This window comes from Suncus etruscus, chromosome 4, assembly GCF_024139225.1.
Source record: "Suncus etruscus isolate mSunEtr1 chromosome 4, mSunEtr1.pri.cur, whole genome shotgun sequence".
NCBI lineage: Eukaryota > Metazoa > Chordata > Mammalia > Eulipotyphla > Soricidae > Suncus > Suncus etruscus.
Window position 1 is genome coordinate 98,387,057 of NC_064851.1, and position 20,046 is coordinate 98,407,102.

General features: G+C 33.0%; 1 protein-coding gene across 1 annotated transcript; it reads left to right on the forward strand.

The window, feature by feature from the left end:
• The first annotated feature begins 1,440 nt into the window (after positions 1–1,440).
• On the forward strand, positions 1,441–19,663 carry C4H6orf58 (chromosome 4 C6orf58 homolog). Its single transcript, XM_049772620.1, has 6 exons — positions 1,441–1,778; positions 4,069–4,152; positions 6,455–6,639; positions 8,028–8,128; positions 10,287–10,525; positions 19,527–19,663. Exons 1-6 carry the CDS (start codon positions 1,475–1,477, stop codon positions 19,661–19,663), a joined length of 1,050 nt encoding a protein of 349 aa, XP_049628577.1. The 5' UTR covers positions 1,441–1,474.
• The last annotated feature ends 383 nt before the right edge of the window (positions 19,664–20,046 follow it).

A 20,046-nucleotide genomic window follows, 5' to 3' on the forward strand; every position in this document is an offset into this window, starting at 1 on the left:
TAAACCAATGAGCTCACACTATAACATGACATTCAAACTGCACAACCAAATTTAAGAAGGCATGTTGGGAGGGGAAGAAGGACCTGGGGACACTGATAAAAAAAAAAGTCAATACTATGGTAGGGTTCCTTTTAGAAACTGTACACCTGAAACTCAACTATGGAAAACTATGTGAATTATAACTTAAATTTAAAAAATTGTTTGAATATTAATAATTTAAAAACTTATTTGTATGATTGATCCTTGTATAGTATCTATGTATAGGGCTCTCAAAGTTCTCAATCATCAATTAAAGGAGACTAGAATGTTTCATGAATGGGCTATGTAAAAAGTAAACAATAAAAATACAAAGCAAGAAAAATAACAAAGCATAGCTTGTGCTAGAAATCCACTTTCTTTATAGAATCTGAAAATTTTGAATATTGCCATGTCCAATTAAATGGCTTGAACCTATTTTTAATAGGCAGAATATCAGACAAATATTGCTATATCTTTATATATCTATGCTATATCAGGAGTATATTCTTTTTCTTGTGTACTATTCTAAGAGAGAAGACAACATATAGAAACTTGGGCATACATTTGTCCAGACTCTGCTTGCTTATCTTAGTTGTGAGCATAATTTTATGTTGTCTGTTAGCAATCCTTGAGAATATTTTAAGTTAAATCCTTGCTAGAAAACTTTCAGATATTTTAACTTAAACCCTTAGTAGAAAACTTTCACTGCATTTCTTCCCAAGGCTAAGAAAAAATTTAAATAAAACTTATGCAAAAGCATAAATTTTAAAAGCACTTTAGTGAAAGAAAATAAGGCCATCCAATGGATGAAGGAAACTCAGAGAAATATTTTGTCTTCTACTTTGTATACTGCCTTTATATTAAATAAATTATCTTCATCATAAAAATAAAAAGTAATCTATTCAACTGCAATGACAGCAGGTGCCTGGCTACCAGAAAAAATAAAATAATTAAAACAAAAATATCAATTTTAAAGTAAATACTCAACATTAAACTTCTTAAGATCTTATCTTTCAACTGTCATGTGAATATAAAACAACATTACTAGTATTATTTAACTAAACAATTATCCTATTGTCATTGGCAAGGCACTTTCTTTCTCATCTTATCATCTCTAGGGAAAAGAAAACAGTTGTACAATAAGCACAAATCTGAGCACTGGCAGATGTGACTCCCCAACCCAATCAAAAACAAAGAAAAACAATATAAGGCAACCTTAAAATAAATATTTAATGTTAAACTTTTTAAGATTATATTCAACTGTCACTTTAATATAAAGCAATATTGGTAGTATTATTAACAATAGAATTATCTTTATTTTCATTGGCAAAGAAGGCATTTTCATTTTACCATATCCAGGGAAAAGAAAACAATTATTGAACAATTAGCATACATCCGAGTTAGTCCTCTATTTCTCAATAAAAACCCAGCTCAAATCTTATTCTGCAATATTGGCATGATGGCTTTCTCTCTTCTTTGGGTCTGCATACTAATTATTTTCTTTTCTGTTTCTATAGCAGAAAAACCCAACATTTCAGCTCTATATCCTCCTAGGTGGAAAGAGAGTCCTGATCATTTTAATAAATATAAGTTACAGAATGGAAAATATGTTATTTATCCATGGTTATACATTGAGAGATTGGGGATGTATAGAATTCTATTAATTAGGACAGCCAAATATTTTGAACGATTTGGAGAAGATAATGAACAAAATCCTTTATGGGGATTGCCTCTGCAATTTGGCTGGCAATATAATACAGGTAAGAATGTTTCTAATATTTATTTTAATGATCTATTAATATAGCCATTTACTAGAAAGAGTAATGGAGCAGAAGACATAGTTGCCATTCACTAAAAGATTTTATAAATGATTTATTGTCCTTTTCACAAATATTGGTTGAAATTCTATAGGCACTGGGGTGTAAAAAACCATGAAGAAAATATTCACTACAAAAATATTTTGAATTAGGTAGAATCTCTTAAAGTTTTGATTACCTATTCACTAACAAAAGAAGTGCTAAGGAGTAATGCCCTGTCTAGGAGGATGTTTTTCTCTGAGTAAACAAGCTACATTTGTCTAAAGTCTGAAATAAATGGACAAGTCAACTACCTTTTTAGGGCACATATAGAGACTAAAATCTACTCTCAATTATCTGAATTTACTGGGGTTCAAAATAGACATAGTTCAAAAAATAAAGCCTACTTTAAGAAGTGTGCTTCAAAGGGACTGGGTATAAAAGCTGAATGGGCTGGCAGAATCTTCCTCTTTGATTAAATTCACATCAATTTCATTTCATGACATACATTACATTATGGTATGATATAGTCAAACCAAACTCACCTGTTGATGGGAGCAGTTATATGGGTGATAACAATAAACAAATACTTTGAGACAGTTTATCTGCCATAGAAGACCTTATCGCACCATTAGAAAATAAACATATATATATATAAATATAATTAAACAGAAAGCAATAAGTAACAGTTGAATAACAATTAAAAGTGAAAGGGGCAAAATGAAGTCAAGTAAAATAATTAGGAAACAATGGATTAAGATGAGACTTAAAATAGGGATAAAATATCACATAGGAATTGAAACATCCTTTTAGAAAATAAAAATTAGTTTAACTGGTCATTCTCAAATTTGGCTGCACATTGAAAAGAACTATTTAGTTGGAAAGAAAATCATGATATATCCTAACAATGAGAATAAACGAGGGTAGTAGAAAGCCTAGAAAGTCTAGAGTACAGGTGGGGGTAGAGAAGGAAGGAGGGAGATTTGGGACATTGGTGATGGGAACGTTGCACTGGTTAAGGGGGATATTCTTTACATTACTGAAACCCAACCATAATCATGTTTGTAATCAAGGTGTTTAAATAAATATATTAATTACAATAAATAAATAAAATGTGAAAAAAGAAAATCTATGATAAAGTAAAGAGAAATTCTATTCTTTTTTTATAGTTATGAAAAGTAGCCAAAAATACAGAGCTTAGGACTAAAGTGACATATGTATATGTGACTGAGTGGAGAATATATGTATATATACATATATATGTATATATATATATGTGTGTGTGTATGTGTGTGTGTAAAGAAGGAAATGGGAAGAGAAATGAAAACATGGAGAGTTTGAAGGGAAGGAGGTTGGGTAATCTTTGAAAGACGAAATGATAAAACTAAAGGAGAATATTTACTTTTTTAAAGAATCAATTACTGAAATAGTTAACATACTTAAAATTTGAGTTTTAAGTTTAGGAAGTAGGAAATGTCCAGGATCACAGACAAATACAACTTCACAAACATAAATTTTCATTGACATTTTAGTATTTTGGTTAAATGGTTTGGCTTAGAATTAAGAATAAGCATTGTGTTAAGTTCAGATATTGTAAGGATAATCAAGATTTAAAAAATGAGCACTTTTAAATGAATAAATATTATGGTGAAAACTATAAAATGCTTCTAAGGCAGAAATGAAAAGAGCATGTTCTCAGATTTGAACAGAGGAAAAAGGTTATGCAAATGATTTTTAAATAAAACTTTTGTTCTATGGACTGAATAGAGGAAATTTTGTTCTATGGACAGAAAAGAGGATATCGAACCTTATTTAAAGCATGTTCAGTTGAAGACTAAAAATAATCGATAGTCAGCCTCGTGTATTTCAGCTAAAATATATAATTGTTCACCAACATTAGGTCAATATCTGATATTGTTTCAGAGAAGGGAGGTTACATTAGAGAGTGATAGAAAATCATTCGATGGCTAAACATATCTACCTTTGTAAGCAAAATACACCCAACTAATAATTATAACCAGTTTTAAAATGTACATAATAAATGTTTTGTGTGGGGGCCGGGCAGTGGCACTAGAGGTAAGGTGCCTGCCTTGCCTGCGGTTCGATCCCCCGGTGTCCCATATGGTCCCCCAAGCCAGGAGCGACTTCTGAGCGCATAGCCAGGAGTAACCCCTGAGCGTCACAGGTGTGGCCCAAAAACAAAAAAACAAACAAACAAACAAAAATAAATGTTTTGTGTATCTTCTCTTTCTAGGCAGATTAGCTGATCCCACAAGAAGGACAGAATGTGGCTATGAATCTGATCCCTTATGTGTCTCCGAGGACAGTTGGTGGGCTGGTAGGTTCATTTACTAACATAGGCAATAATGTTTACTCCAAGAAACCACAAAGAACTACAAAGAATCAGCTATTTTTAAACTGTTTTTGAAAGACCAGCTCTTGTAAGCTGGAGTTTCCACTACAGAAGAGAATTTTCAGAATAACAAATGAGAAAAAAGAGAACAAGATAATAATGCTTTTACTAATTTTTCTCTCACTAAATGTCTTCACATTCTAATAAAGGCAAGTTTGAGATAAAGCTGCTACAAAAATGTTATAAGTAGTACTTTTCCTTTATTCATATATATATATATATATATATATATATATATATATATATATATATAAACACCAGAATTATTCTCTTCTTCTTTTTCTTTTCTTCTTCTTCTTCTTCTTCTTCTTCTTCTTCTTCTTCTTCTTCTTCTTCTTCTTCTTCTTCTTCTTCTTCTTCTTCTTCTTCTTCTTCTTCTTCTTCTTCTTCTCCTTCTCTTCTTCTTCTTCTTCTTCTTCTTCTTCTTCTTCTTCTTCTTCTTCTTCTTCTTCTTCTTCTTCTTCTTCTTCTTCTTCTTCTTCTTCTTCTTCTTCTTCTGCTGCTGCTGCTGCTGCTGCTGCTTTTCTTCTGCTTCTTTTCTTCTACTGCTTTTTTCCTTTTTCTTCTTCTGCTTCTTTTCTTCTTTTTCTTCTCTTCTTCTGCTTCTCTTCTTCTTCTTCTTCTTCCGCTTCTCCTTCTCCTCCTCCTTCTTCTTCTCCTTATTATAATAATTATTATTATTATTATTTGGCTTTGGCCACACTTGGTTGTGTTCAGGGCTACTTCTGGCTTTGTACCAGAAATCACTCCTGGCAAGCTCGGGAGACCATATGGGATGCTGGAAATCAATCTCTAGTAGGTTGTATGCAAGACAAACGCCCTACCTATAGCCCCTACCAGAATTATTGTTAAATATTCTCATTTTTATTTCTCAGTCAGTAATTAAATTATTTTATAAAAATATTCTTGGATATATTTGACAAAATTAGAAACAAGAATACAATACATTTTTCTTTTATAGAAAGACAAACATCAAGTTTTCTAATATGGAAGCAATCAATTCTTTTCAGAAACCCATATATGATTGTGAAATTCAGGTTTATTTATGTTCCAACTAATTTATGATTTTAGAGGATTGTGTATTGCATTTACAAATGATCTCTATGATAAAAAATGTTTTGTATTATACATAAAAATCAGTATAGATTTTAGACATCTATAAAATATTAAAATATTTCTTAAATATGCTATTTAGGTAAAATAAGCTTTTTGGTTTTGTTTTGGGATCACACCAAACTGCTTAGTGTTTACTCCAGGCTCTGTGCTCAGGGATCACTCCAAGCTGCATTCAGGATACCAAAACTAGCACTGGGGAAGCACCATTAACTCTAAATGTCCTAACTCTCTAAACACAAATGAACATTGTCAAATTCATTGTAACTTAATTATCCAAAGGTATATTCTCAAACCTTAGCCACCATTTTTGTTTTCTAGGGACTATACACTAAAGATTTTGCAGTATTATGACTGCACATTAAAGTCAGCTAAATAGTATAGATCAATTAGATAACCACATTAATATATTGTAGGAAAAATAACATTTTATGGTGAAGCTTGTTAGAAGTATTGATAATTCTTAGCACAGTGGATACTTTTTTCTTTTTAAAATTAGTAATTTAAAAAGAATGCCTTACCAAATTTTTTAATTCCTTTCTATTTTAAATATAAGTAATCACTTAAACTCTTGCTTACTTATAATTGAGAATATATGAGCAGAAATTGGTTAACGTTCTTTTTGTTTTTGTTGTTGTTTATTTTTGGTTTTTGAGTCACACCCGGCAGTACTCAGGGGTTACTCCTGGCTCTACGCTCAGGAATCGCTCCTGGCAGGCTCGGGAGACCATATGGATGCAGGGATTCAAACCATTGTCCTTCTGCATGCAAGGCAAACACTTTACTTCCATCCTATCCGGCCCCAGCTTAAAGTTTTATATAAACTGTAGAAGGAATTTTGTTGGTTTTTGGGCCACAAAGTAAAGCTCAGGGCTAACTGGTAACTATGCATTCAGGAATCGCTCATGGTGAGGCTTGGGCACAGTGAATGAATCTGGGTTGACTCCCTGCAAGGCAACCAACCACAATGCCAGCCTAGGAAATTATTTTTATAATGACTTTCTGCTATATTCCTGAATTTGTTCGTTTTGGTTGATTATTTACTGAGAATCTAAAATACCTTCTATTACAGTTTTTAATGCTCATGGTAATATTAAATGTTTTTCCTTTACAGATCTAAATTATTTTCTATGCATACCTCCTGTGCTTGCTGCAGTTGATGTTGGTATAATGGGGATATCATCTGACCAAGTGGAAATTTTGCTTCCACCTACAAATGGGACAAAGTTTTGTCATAGTGTTTCCAGCTGTTTTTCATCCCACCCTGAGCTAATGAGAAAATGGAAAACCTTTTTCCAGGTTAATTTTTTGATCTCATGTAATTTATTCTTATGAATTAATAAGATAATTTTAAAATAACTATTGGTCTAGGTTTTTGTGTTGTCAGATATTTTCCAAGTATGAGTGTAAATTGTTTTTAAAAAGTTAAATTAATTTTATTGCACTAAAGGTTAAATTAATGTTATTGCATTAATTGTCATGCAATTGTAATTGCATTATTGTCATGTCATTAGTACCCTCTGACTCAAAAACTACTCACTTTATCTCATCCTCAATTATGAATTGAAACATTCAGAATAGCTCATTAATTACAATTACAATTAAGGTGACAACCAAAACCAAATTTTCAGCAAAAACAAAATATAGAGATATACCAATGTTATAAGATAGACTTACTAGTTCTATAGATTGCTTTATTATTTTAATTATGATTGTCAACAATTTAATTATATTTTAATTAATCCTACATTTGTATGGTGATTTCATGCACTTAATATTTAGTAAAGAAAAAATAAATAATAAACAAAAACACTTATTTCTAGAAATTATTAAAATATTTTCTCAGGGAAATATTTGCAGGTCATTTTTATATGTACATTCATTGTGATCTTCATAACAAGTTAGTTATTGATGACCTATAAATTATTTCTAAGATAAAAAATTCTTTTTTATTTAATAAATTTTTAATGAATGACCATAAGGTGCAATTACAAAATGGTGATCATACGTTATGATTATGCAATGTGTTATGCAATAAACAGTTAACCCTTTACCAGTGCATAGTTCCCACCATTCAGTTTGTTTCTCTCCTTCCTCTTTGTCCATCCCCTTCCTGCCTGTATGGGTTGCAGTATTGTTACTGAAGGGATATCATGCATATAACTTTTACCTCCTTTCAGTAATCAGTTCTTGTCCAGAGTGATCATTTCAACTGTCATTATCATAGTGGTCCCTTCTCTGCCCTACTGCACTCCTTTGCTCTTTTTGGCAAATTTCCAAACACAGAGCACTCTTCTTGGCCCTAATCTCTGTTGTCTTTGGTTATTATTACATACTATCTATTCAAGGCAATGCTGTTTTTATTACTATAGTTTTATAGTGCAGTTTAAAATGAGAGAAAACTATGTCTCCTATTGTCTTTTTCCCAGGATTCCTTTACTTATTCTTGGAGGTTTGTTTTTCCATAAGCATTTCAAAAGTATTTGATCATTTCTCTGAAATATATCATGGGTATCTTTATAGAGATTGCATTAAATATGTATAGTGCTTTGGTGAGTATTGACATTTTATTTATGTTATTACTACCAATCCCCTAAGTATTGCTGGGAGTGCCCCTCAAAAAGTGAACTGAGTTAAGTTGCAGAGAAATTGTTAAAAGCTTAAAGATATTTCCCTTATTTTTATAGCTCATACAATCGCCTTTTATTAGCTTTGATGACCTGTTGATGTATTTATGGACTGCTCATGCCTCAAGTATAGAAAATGTTTACAAAACTTTTGAAGATAGGTAAGAATGGGTCCTAAAGAAATTTTATTTATAGGAAAATAATTTTTGTTCTTATTTATACCTTTTTATTCTTCTAAAATTTGTACATAATTTCCTAACAAGTATATATCTAGTTACATGGGATTCTAGTCACATGCTATGGATACCTTAGTATTTTTAGGTTTAGAAAAAAGTTCTTTATACAGAAAGAAGTGGTGGGTATAGTTTTATATATGTGTGTATATATGTACATATATATAGTTGTGAGGTGAGAAGCTGCACATATAAAACCTATATAGTACTTGAAAATTTTCAGTTATCATTCATCACCGACTGATGCATCCTCTACCAGTATCAAACACCACGCTCCTTTCTGTTTTCCAAGTCTAAGGACTTCTTTTATTACTTTGTTTTTCTTGTTTTGTTTACTTATATTTCACAGATCATATATATACAATTAGGTTTTTGACTTATTGCATTCAATATGAACCCCTCAAGGTCTGTGTTGTTGCAAATACACAAATGATCTTGGCAATTGTTAAAATAGGTGAGTTCGGTTGTTGCTTTTGAGGTGAATAGGATTTTTCTGTATTTTGAATATTGACTTTTAATCAGATAAACAGTTTCAAATATGTTTCATAAGTTTTCTCCATTTTGTCAGTGATATTTTTTCTATGCCAAATATTTTTGACAAATCAAGTTTGATGTAGTCCAATTAGTCTATTTCTTAATTTTATTTATTATATTTTAGATAAAGTAACAGTGTCAAGATTTTCTGATGATTTTTATCATAGATATTATACATTAAATCATTACTATATAAAACCACACATTACATTATCTCACTTCCACAAACTCACTAAGAATCAATACAGAGAGGGCACGGAGAGATAGCACAGCGGTGTTTGCCTTGCGGGCAGCCGATCCAGGACCAAAGGTGGTTGGTTCGAATCCCGGTGTCCCATGTGGTCCCCCGTGCCTGCCAGGGGCTGTTTCTGAGCAGAAAGCCAGGAGTAACCCCTGAGCAACGCCGGGTGTGACCCAAAAACTAAAAAAAAAAAAAAAAGAATCAATACAGAGAAAATGAGCAGCTTGCAATTTCAATATATTTGAACAAGTATCATTATGTAAAAAAGAATATTTTTTTCTTTTCATTACCACTTTATTTTCTTTGCTCTGCTAATTGAATTTTGTTTTTATTAAAACATCTAATATTAAAATATTAAAAAGGGAGACTATGCTAGACACAAAGAAACTTAAAACTTGATATATCATTCTCTTTAGCTAATAAAAGTAACTTGGGTAGCAACTATCTATATGAATCAGTACTTGATGCTGTACTACCATGTTTAGACAGTTGATGGATATAGAATTGTACATCATACAGTTCTAACACTATTTTCTAGACTTTCAACCTTTCAACTGTAGTACTATTAAACCAAATAGGTGAGAAAGTTTAGTTCTCTGGCACACTTGTTCCAGTAGGATAAAATCAACAACCATAAAAATATTTATAAAATCAGACAAGAAAATTACCTATCAATGTTTTGAGGGTGTTCAATATTTTAGAAATGTTCTGTCTTTAAAAACAGTGGGCCATACTCAGTGATGCTCAGGGGTTATTCCTGGCTATGCACTCAGAAATCGCTCCTGGCTTGGGGGAACATATGGGATGCCCCGGGGATCGAACCACCATCTATCCTTGGCTAGCGTGAGCAAGCCGCACTCCTTACCACTTAAGCCACTGCTCTGGCCCCCAAACCAACAGTTTTATAAAGAATGCTTGAATCTAACAAACATTTGACCTTAAGACCTACTTATGTTCCATATTTCTAAAGAGTATTATGTGTTCACAGCCTAACATTTGATTACTACATAATAATCACATGTGAGTATCTGGTTGAAAAAGATAAAAATACAAAATAAAATATAAATAATCAAAGGGGTGCTCCTATTCAAATTAAATTTTAATTGTCCATATTATTTATTAGAATATTATTTCTAGGATATATAAATAAATGTATTTATTTTTCACAGTCTTAATTATGTGATATATAACTCACAGTCTCATTTGTGAGATTATAGAGATAATTTATTGCCAGAAGATGACCTTTTCTATAAAACAATGAGGCTGAAATTCTGAGTGGAGCAATTAGATGTTTTTGCATTTGCTTTTTAGGTTTGCATATTATTCTAACTCTGAGGTAGATTTTCAAAAATCTTGGTTTAATGCTGTGAAGTATTTGGCGATTATTCGCTTCCATACAACTATGACTAGAGTACATGGATTCCAGGAATCACTGCCCCCACGAATCCTTACTAATGAAGATAAAGCTCCCTTTATCAAAGATTTCAGTGGCTCTCAGAACATACTTATTTATGTTCTAACTTCGCTTGAAAAAGTGGACAGTACTTCAGGTAAGTGCCTTATAAATAACACCATAAGGAAAACAGTATTACAGTTAATGAATAAATGATTATGCCATTATATCATTACAACACATTCTAAAATAAAGCCACAACACATTTTAAAATAAAATAAATGTTAAATATTTTGGTTCTATACTTTTTTATGGGTTTTTATTAGACTATAAAGTCCTCAGAGTACCTTGAGTTGGCATTTTTAAAACTAGAAATCCATATATATATATATATACACATATATATATATATACACACAAACACAAACACATATTAAAGCATAACATTTTCGGGTTTTTTGTTTGTTTGTTTGCTTGTTTTTTGGTTTTGTTTTTATTTTGTGCCACACCTGGCAGTGCTCAGGGTGACTCCTGGCTCTACACTCAGAAATTGCTCTTGGCAGGCTCCGGAGACCATATAGGAGGCTGGGAATTGAACCCAGGTCAGCCACGTGTAAGCCAAACACCCTACCTGCTGTACCATTGCTCTGGCCCCTATATATCACTCTTAAATATGAAAGGAAAGGAATCTCAAAAGGAGAGCCTCCACAATTAGTGGAAAAACAGCAAGTTGAATTTTCTGAACTCCCTACCCTTCTATTACTAGTAATAGAAAAGTACTATGTTCCAGCTCTTCATCTTTCTGTCACAATGATAAACAGAACTCTATATAATTTGAATTAGCAAATCATCAAAAATTTTGAAAGATGTTCTTATGCAGTGAGCTCAGGAATTATGTGTAAAAAATTAATATAATAAAATAATTAATATTAATACAATATAAATAGTTAAATGATTAATATAATTATACAATAAAATAATATTAAATAATATATGGACTTGTATAGTATAATATTTTAACCTGTGGGAGTATAAGAACAATAGAAGCTATAAACTTAAAATAACATCATTTTAAGTAAATGATATAAACTTAAAATTTTCGTTTTATATTTTAAAATATCACATAAAATAAATGACATAAGCTTAAAATTGACATCAAATGACATCAAACTCATTTTTATAAATGCACAGCAACATAAGAATAATTTATGTGAGAGAAATCCAGAAACTAGATAAAAAAAAAAACAAACAAACAAACTCTTGCACCTTCGAAAAATTAGAAAAGACTGTCACACTATCTTTCAAAAAATTAAACCCCATTTTTCCACAGCAATACTTTACTGGGAGGAAATTTTAAACTTTCAGAGTCTTCCTAATAAATAATAAATAAATAAATAGTTTGACACATCAATTTATAAGATCTTCTTTTAGGACTGAGAGTTCCCTTACTTAAGATTATGATGGGCCGGGCGGTGGCGCTGGAGGTAAGGTGCCTGCCTTGCCTGCGCTAGCCTAGGACGGACCGCGGTTCGATCCCCCGGTGTCCCATATGGTCCCCCAAGAAGCCAGGAGCAACTTCTGAGCGCATAGCCAGGAGTAACCCCTGAGCGGCACAGGGTGTGGCCCAAAAACCAAAAAAAAAAAAAAAAAAAAAAAAAAAAAAGATTATGAGGGCTGGTTTTACAAGATCCATCTGGCTAAAGTCAACTAAGAGACAGTGCTTAAAGGACTGGCATTTAAGGCAGTCCTGACACAGATACCATGCCTAGACTAAAACACTTCTAATCTTTTTCTTGGAGGGGACACACCCAGAGGCTCTCTCCTGGCAGGTTTGGAGGACCATGTGGGATGCTGGGGATCTAACCCAGGTTCATCCATACCGGGTCAGCCACATGCATGGCAAACACTGATCTATCTCTGGTCCCCACTTCTAGTTTTTTTTTTTTTAATGAAAAATGTCTATTTGCTTATGTTAATAGTTACAGATTCAGAACTTTCTTCACTTGCTAGCCATTCTCTATGTGTTATCATATACCTATTTAAATGCTATCCAGAGTCTGGGAACACAGTAGGAGTTATTGAACTCCCTTCACCTAACTTCAAGTCACTGTAATGTCCTAAATAGTAAAATTTGCAAACATACTGTACTTTTTTGTTTTTACATATGAGTCCCAGATTTTCTGGCTCTGGTGACCAGTGGGACATAAGTTCACAGGTTCCAAAGGACTGTAACAAAAGTTTCTGTATGATGATCACTGCTTCTAAGTGCTTTTTGAGGTTTTTTGAACTTTTATGATTATTATGCCCTTAGCAACTGAGAGCAAAGAAAACTGCCTAAAATAATTTTATAAATATAATCTTTAAAGTAAAGAAAATGATGACCAAACCAAGAGAAAATATGAACATATATATAGAAATGATTACTATTCAAAAATTGCAGACCTAAATAATATAATTGAATTGACAAATTTTTATTGAGAATCCAATAGCAAGTAAATCAATTAGTAAACAAGGTAGTGCAATTAATTTAGAGTAGTGGAAAGAATAAAATAGTGAAAAGAGTGAATAGCTTAAAGAACATTAAAAATATAAAAAAAATAAAATATATATAAAGAAATAATGCTAAAAAAAAATCCTGGGAAAAATAGGCATCAAAATCCAGAAGGCATCAAAATCAGATAATTCTAAATAAAAGTAGACTAAAAAGAACAACACTAACACAGTTGTGCTTAATATAAAAAATTAAACTCAAGATTAGTCTCTTAAAAGTAACTAAAAACAATTGCTTGTTAGGCACAGGGAATAGCTATAGAACTATTACTAGTCATTTAAAGGCTAAAACTTTTCAGGACGGCAGATGTGATCTGTTATATCAAAGTGCTTAGAGAAAAATTATCAACCCAAAATATTCTAGTTTACAAAGCTGTCAACACCATTAGATGAACCATATAAAATTATTAAAAATTAATTAATTGAAAATGAAGATTGCAAATTAGTAGTAGAAAATGTAAAAGTAGGGACCGGAGCAGTGGCATAAGCCATAGGATGTTTGCCTTGCACATGCTAACTTAGGATGGACCGCGGTTATATCTCCAGGCATCCCATCTGGTCCCCCAAGCCAGGCGCTATTTCTGAACGCATAGCTAGAAGTAACCTCTGAGTGTCACCGGGTTTGACCCCAAAACAAAACAAAACCAAAAGTAAAAATATAACAATTTAAAATACATTTTGATTTAGGTTGTTATCAACAAAATAACTTTAAGTATAAAATGATTTACACATTTTATAGTAGATAAGTTAAAGATAAAGGAATCTAAGAATGTTAGTATAGAAAATCATAAAATCACAGTGGATAAAAGCAAGAGAAGAAAAGCACAAGAAAATTATTAATAATTAACTGGTCAAATGATTTTAATTTAAAACTTTATATTATTAAATATAAATAAATTAAAATTTAATATTTGTATGAAAAATAAAATTTTGTTAGAAAATATTATTGCAAAGTTATAAATGTATGGAAACTAATTTTATTTCTCTTTTAGACTCATCATTCTTAAAACTATTGAAAATTTTCATAAAGATACCTGGAACGAGGACTATACTTCGAAAGTTTCTTGACATATATCTCAAAATCATTTCTTAGCTACTTTTGGAAACTGTTAAAGATTTAAAATTTTTTTGAGCAGAATTACTAACACTTTCTAAAACTAGATAATTTTTTATGAATCAAGTACCTGCTGTTTTAAACTTAGGCTACTTATTTTTACCCAGGCATTTCTAATCTTAAATTCAAATGAATGCAACACATCTATTGATTAATTATTATTTGCTATTTTTTGTTTCTTCCTGGGTCATACACTGTATTGTTCAGGGATTAGTCCTGTCTCTGTGCTCCTGGATGACTCCTGGTGATGTTCATAGGATCATATAATACTCAGAGAGTACTGGAGATTAAATTTGGGTTAGTCACATGCAAGGCAACTCCTCACTTTCTGTATTATCTCTCATAGACTATTTTCTGATTTTTAATGTTTAAAATATTTAGAATGTAATGATTATGTTAAGCTTTAATAAATTATCATTAAATTAAAACCATTAATCTTTAAAACTCTTTTGTTTTCAATCTCTGTAGCCCAATTTTATAAAATCTAGATCACTATACCTAAATCCATAATATTTTAACAGGACATATTGACAGTTAATTAAAATTATTTATATTCACGAAACCAAATTGCAAACAAAATAGATTTTTAGGGTTTTTAGAGTTACTATGTCTGTGTTTTTCTTACCACAAATTTTCATCAATTTACAGTGAATTTACCTACTTTGCACCATACTTGCTAACACATGGTTAATGGTGAAATTTTTCAATGTTGGTCTCTTTTAAGAAAAATGATTTAGATGTTAATTTTAGAGATGGCTGAAGTTTTTATAAGAAAACTCTGGTCCTTATCCACAAACTAAATTTACCCAGTATTTTCTGGAAACTAAATAATATAATTTGCTTTAATAATATGGGAAATTGGGAAAAAGATATATGTTTTATTATTTCCCAAAGTGATCTTGGAAATTTTTCCAGTATGTTTTGTTAAATATAATTAGAGTTACATCAACAAAAAACACAAGTATACTTATTATTATTATTACATTTGACAGATCAACAAGAACACAAGTATTCACATGTAAACACAAGTATTCCATTCGATACATCAACAAAAACAAAAGTATACACAAGTATAACACTCAGTGTTAGAGTAGGAATAAATAAAAATGATCAATTCTCATAATAATTGTGCTCAGAGACCAATGGCATGTGTTATATATTATTGGATTATAAAATTGGATTATTATCACTCATTAAAAGAGTAAAAATTAGAACATTAAATTATAATTTTTATTAATTAATATTAAATTACATGATATTGGACATTGTGTTGGCAAGACAATGGAGAAACAGGCATGATAAATGGATAGGGAGGATATAAATTGCTCTAACTCTTAGGGAAAGTCAGCAGGATATGATACAATCACTTGCACTTATCTTTTGGAGCTAAAGTTGTACGAGTAAAAAGGTCCAGTGAAAAACAACCCACATCCCAATGAAAAAGAAAATATAAAAATACAAATTTCATCAATCACTGAGAATTTTTGCGATCATAATATATGTAAAAATCTAAATACAGCAAAAAAGAAGAGTGGTTCTACACCACATTTCATTAGTATTTGATATTGTTAAGTGCTTCCATTATTTCTCTGCTCAAGCTCATAACAAATATGTCAAAAAATAAACAAGAATTAATTTGCGCATCACCAAGGCCCAAGAAAAATCCATAATTATTTGTGACTAAGGTGAGGGTAGTGACATGCAAAGGCAGTAGACTGATATTGAGGTGATGGACTGCGTTTGGCCAAAGAAACCCTGGCGAAATGATCGAGACACCCAGGCCTTTGGCCCAGGTGAATCTCAAGCAATAATCCTAGGGAAGAGGCCTACAGTAATAGTGTTCTTACTAAAAAATAAACCTTACTTCCCTACCATACATACATGAACAAGCAACATTATACACAAAACAATTATCACAGGTTCTGTGGGTATACCAAAATACAACATTTATTCCAGTCTCAGATCTGCTACCTTGAAGAAAAGGGTAACAGTCATAGTTACTGTCATGACTAAAAGCTGGCTTTTCTGATCCTGATATGCAAGAGGCTGTACCTCCATGAAGAAATAACTCAGGTAGGCACAGTACTCTTTCCATTGTCTTCCCTTTGTATTGCCCAGAGGACCCTTAAATCTTGGTGTTGAGTGCAGTTGTCCAGACTTCCATCCCCAGCAAAGCCAACACTGAACACATGATCTTTTCTCACCTGCCACCCACACTACACCTGGAGAGGCATAGTAATGTTTCTTTTTTATATATCTTTATTTAAACACCGTGATTACAATATGATTGTAGTTGGGTTTTAGTTATGCAAAGAACACCCCCTCCTTCACCAGTGCAACATTCCCATCACCAATGTCCCAAATCTCCCTCCTCCCCACCCCACCCCCGCCTGTACTTGGGACAGGTTTTCTGCTTCCCTCATTCTTTCGCATTATTAGGATAGTTCTCAATGTAGTTATTTCTCTAACAGCACTCATCACTCTTTATGATGGGCTTCATGCCGTGAGCTGGACCCTCCAGTCCTCTTCTCTTTTGGTACTCTTGTGTGCAAGTCATCTTGTCATGTTGAATTAATCCCTCGGGTTTCACCCCTGGAACACTGTCATGCTTAAGGATCAGGTCAGGAGGCGGTCTGGAAAATAATTCACACACACAAGTATATAATGAGAAAATGTTTTAAAAGAGTTCCCCACATTACCATAAGCTTCGATTAGCTGGCCAAAAATCAAACCTGCTTCCTGAAACCCTGAAAAATGAAAGGAAAAGAGCATTATTCCTATCCAATCAAGCCTTTTATCTGAGGGAAAAACACACCTAGAAGTAGAACATCTGGATTTTCAGCCCTACATTCAAAGATCCAATGAGAAACAATGAAAGAAGATTGAGATAGATACAAACAAATCCAGTAATTCCATATTGTCATACCTTGAGTTATTCAATGGTGATTTGTTTGTGATCTCTCTTCAGGATAAATGCTCCCAAGCTCCCCCCCTTCAAAAAAAATAAAGAAGCCCTGGAATCTCCAGCCACCGGTCCCAAAACCCCCACTGCTCTTGCCCAGAAGAGGTTTGTGGGAATTCCTCACATACCCTCTGCACCTTCAATCCTCTTGAACGCTAGTTTAGCAGGGACACCTGGGACACCTTTTAAACACCCACGGTGCACATAAACAAGCCATTCCTCCAACCCTCCTCCTCAGAGTCTTCTGCTACCAGCCCTGAATCCCCTACTGCTTCAGCCCAGGAGAAGTTTGTGGTAATTCCCCATACAACTAATGTCCCCCAAACCTCGCAAACACTTCAATTTATTACAAATGATTCTAGGCACATAGGTCCTAACATTTATTTTCCTTAGAAAATATACGTCCCAGAAGAACAACTCAATGAACTAGTTTGCAATATTTCTATCATACTTGAATAACCTCACTTACCTAAAATAAATAAATCCTAAAACAGATATACTTCCAACCTCTTATACAAATAAACCGACCACTTTTTTAAACGCCCTGAAACTCCAGCATTCCAACCTACCCAATGCAAAGAACAATAGGGAAAGGAAGAAAGACAGTAGCATCTGGGAATATGGTGGAACTAAAGGGAAAAAATATTCAAGCAAGCCATTGTAGCAGAATTACACACTTGGATAATCTCATGAATAAACTCGAAGATAAAATAAAGTCAGCTTTCTTTTCTTTTCTTTTCTTTTCTATTCTTTTTTTTTAATAGAACCATTGAAGATAAATCTTCTTGTTCTGACTCATATTTCTGTCTTTCTACAAATTGAAAAAAAGTGGATGGTACCAGGATCAAAGGAGTCTTATGAGTATTGAGTGAAAATAAAAAAATGATCAGACATAAATACCCAACCCAAAGTCAATGACAAGCACGCTATACACAAAAGAGACCTGTTACACTTAATCCAAGGAACTAAGGGTGAAGGTATGGGATGCATGCTGGGGATAGTGGCAGAGGAAGGTTAATTAGTGGTGGGAATTGCCCTCATTCACTGTCACTATGTACCTTAAATATAACTGTGAGGGGCTGGAGTGGTGAAACAAGCAGTAAGGCGTCTACCTTGCTAGCGTTAGCCTAGGACGAAGCGTGGAGTAACCCCTGAGCGTAACTAGGTGAGGCCCAAAAAACTGTGTGTGTGTGTGTGTGTGTGTGTGTGTGTGTGTGTCTGTGAAAGATGTAATTCACTTTGATCTCAATGAAAATTATAAAAGAATAAAATATGCTTTGGTTTAAAAAAAATCTTACATTGATTCTGTGGAGGGGATGTTTCCTCAAAGGAGGGTTTAATTTTAACATAATTTTGAAGAAATTTCTTATTCATGGAACTTATTATAAGTTGAGTTCCATAAAAATGTTTTAGAAAATTTCATTCTTTTTTTTCTTTTTTGTTTTGTTTTGTTTTGTTTTTTGGGCCACACCCAGCGGTGCTCAGGGGTTACTCCTGGCTGTCTGCTCAAAAATAGCTCCTGGCAAGCACAGGGGACCATATGGGACACCGGGATTCGAACCAACCACCTTTGGTCCTGGATCGGCTGCTTGCAAGGCAAACGCCGCTGTGCTATCTCTCCAGGCCCAAAAATTTCATTCTTAATTATTGACTTTTGCCACCTTATAAATAATAAACCAGTAATCAGCTGAATGAATCTATAATATTCATACATAAACATTCTCTAAATTCCTTTGTCATAATTTAGTCATCTTTAAAATGATTTTTACTGCTTTAATTAAACCTGTTAGCAACAAAAGGGGTTGTAGATATATATTTGTGTTTCAAAAGAAATGCTCATTATGGTTTTGTTTTATTAAATATTTATTTAAGTCACAGTTTGTTCCAAATGAGTTCAAACTTCAAATTCCATTAAAAAATTTTTGAAGTTGGCAACTTTCTAAAAAAAAAAAAAGAAGAAGAAATAAACAAACTCCTCAAGAATAAATGTCTATTACCTGATGGGTTTACAAGTGAATTCTGTCAAACATTCAGAGAAGAGTTACTACTATTGAGCCTTAGATTTTGTCAAAACAATAAAAAGATGGGAATACTCCCTAACTCCTTTTATGAAGCTAATATCATGCTCATTCCCAAAACTGACAAAGATATCACCAAGGAGGAAAGCTACAGACCAATCTCACTAATGAACATGCATGCAAACATCCTTAACAAAATCTTAGCAAACCGAATCCAACAACACATCAAAAAGATTATACACCATGACCAAGTGTGTTTCATCCTAGGTATACAAGTATAGCTCAACATATGCACATCAACCAACATCATACACTACATTAACAAAAAGAAGGAGATCATACGACTATTCAACCTTGATCTCTGGATTCCAGACATAGAAACGACACAGCTCTCCATAACAGCTCCAGGAGCTAAACCCCCTATGGGACATCCTTAATACTGCTCTGATGCCAACATGATCCAGTTCTGATATGATATCCTAACAATGAGATAATGGCAATATCGAAACCTAAGACCTTACCTCACCATCTAACGATAAGACAAAATCAGAGGACTTGTCATCTTATGATCTGCACAATAGCCAAGTTCGCTATCTACAGATGACTGACGATGACAACGATGAAAGGGCAGAACATATCCTGGTCCAATAAAAAAAAAGAGCCCTAGTCTAGAGTTCAACCTATGATCTGTACAACAACCAGGATCTCTAACTCCAGAGATATGATTGAGACAACTGCAACTGAATGGGTCTCCTGGAAACATAACGATAGATGCTATTCCATGCTCCATATTAGGTTCAGCTCAATGACCAGAACCACCAACCATGGAACACTGATTAAAACGACAATGAAGAAGCTGAATTTCTAGAGCTTTAAAATAAAAATACTTCTTCAGAAACTCCATTCCTTGACCTGTACAGATATTAAGATCTCCAGATACAGAAGTCTGATTTTATCATTCGTGATGGAGTAGATGTCTTCCATACACCACAGAAGGATCTAGGGAAGAGTAAATGAACACACATGGAGTCTGT

Coding starts and splice junctions, on each gene's coding strand:
- C4H6orf58 (XM_049772620.1), top strand. CDS start 1,475: ATGATGGCTTTCTCTCTTCTTTGGGTCTGCATACTAATTATTTTCTTT. Junction 1,779..4,068: donor TGGCTGGCAATATAATACAG/GTAAGAATGTTT, acceptor TTCTCTTTCTAG/GCAGATTAGCTGATCCCACA. Junction 4,153..6,454: donor CGAGGACAGTTGGTGGGCTG/GTAGGTTCATTT, acceptor TTTCCTTTACAG/ATCTAAATTATTTTCTATGC.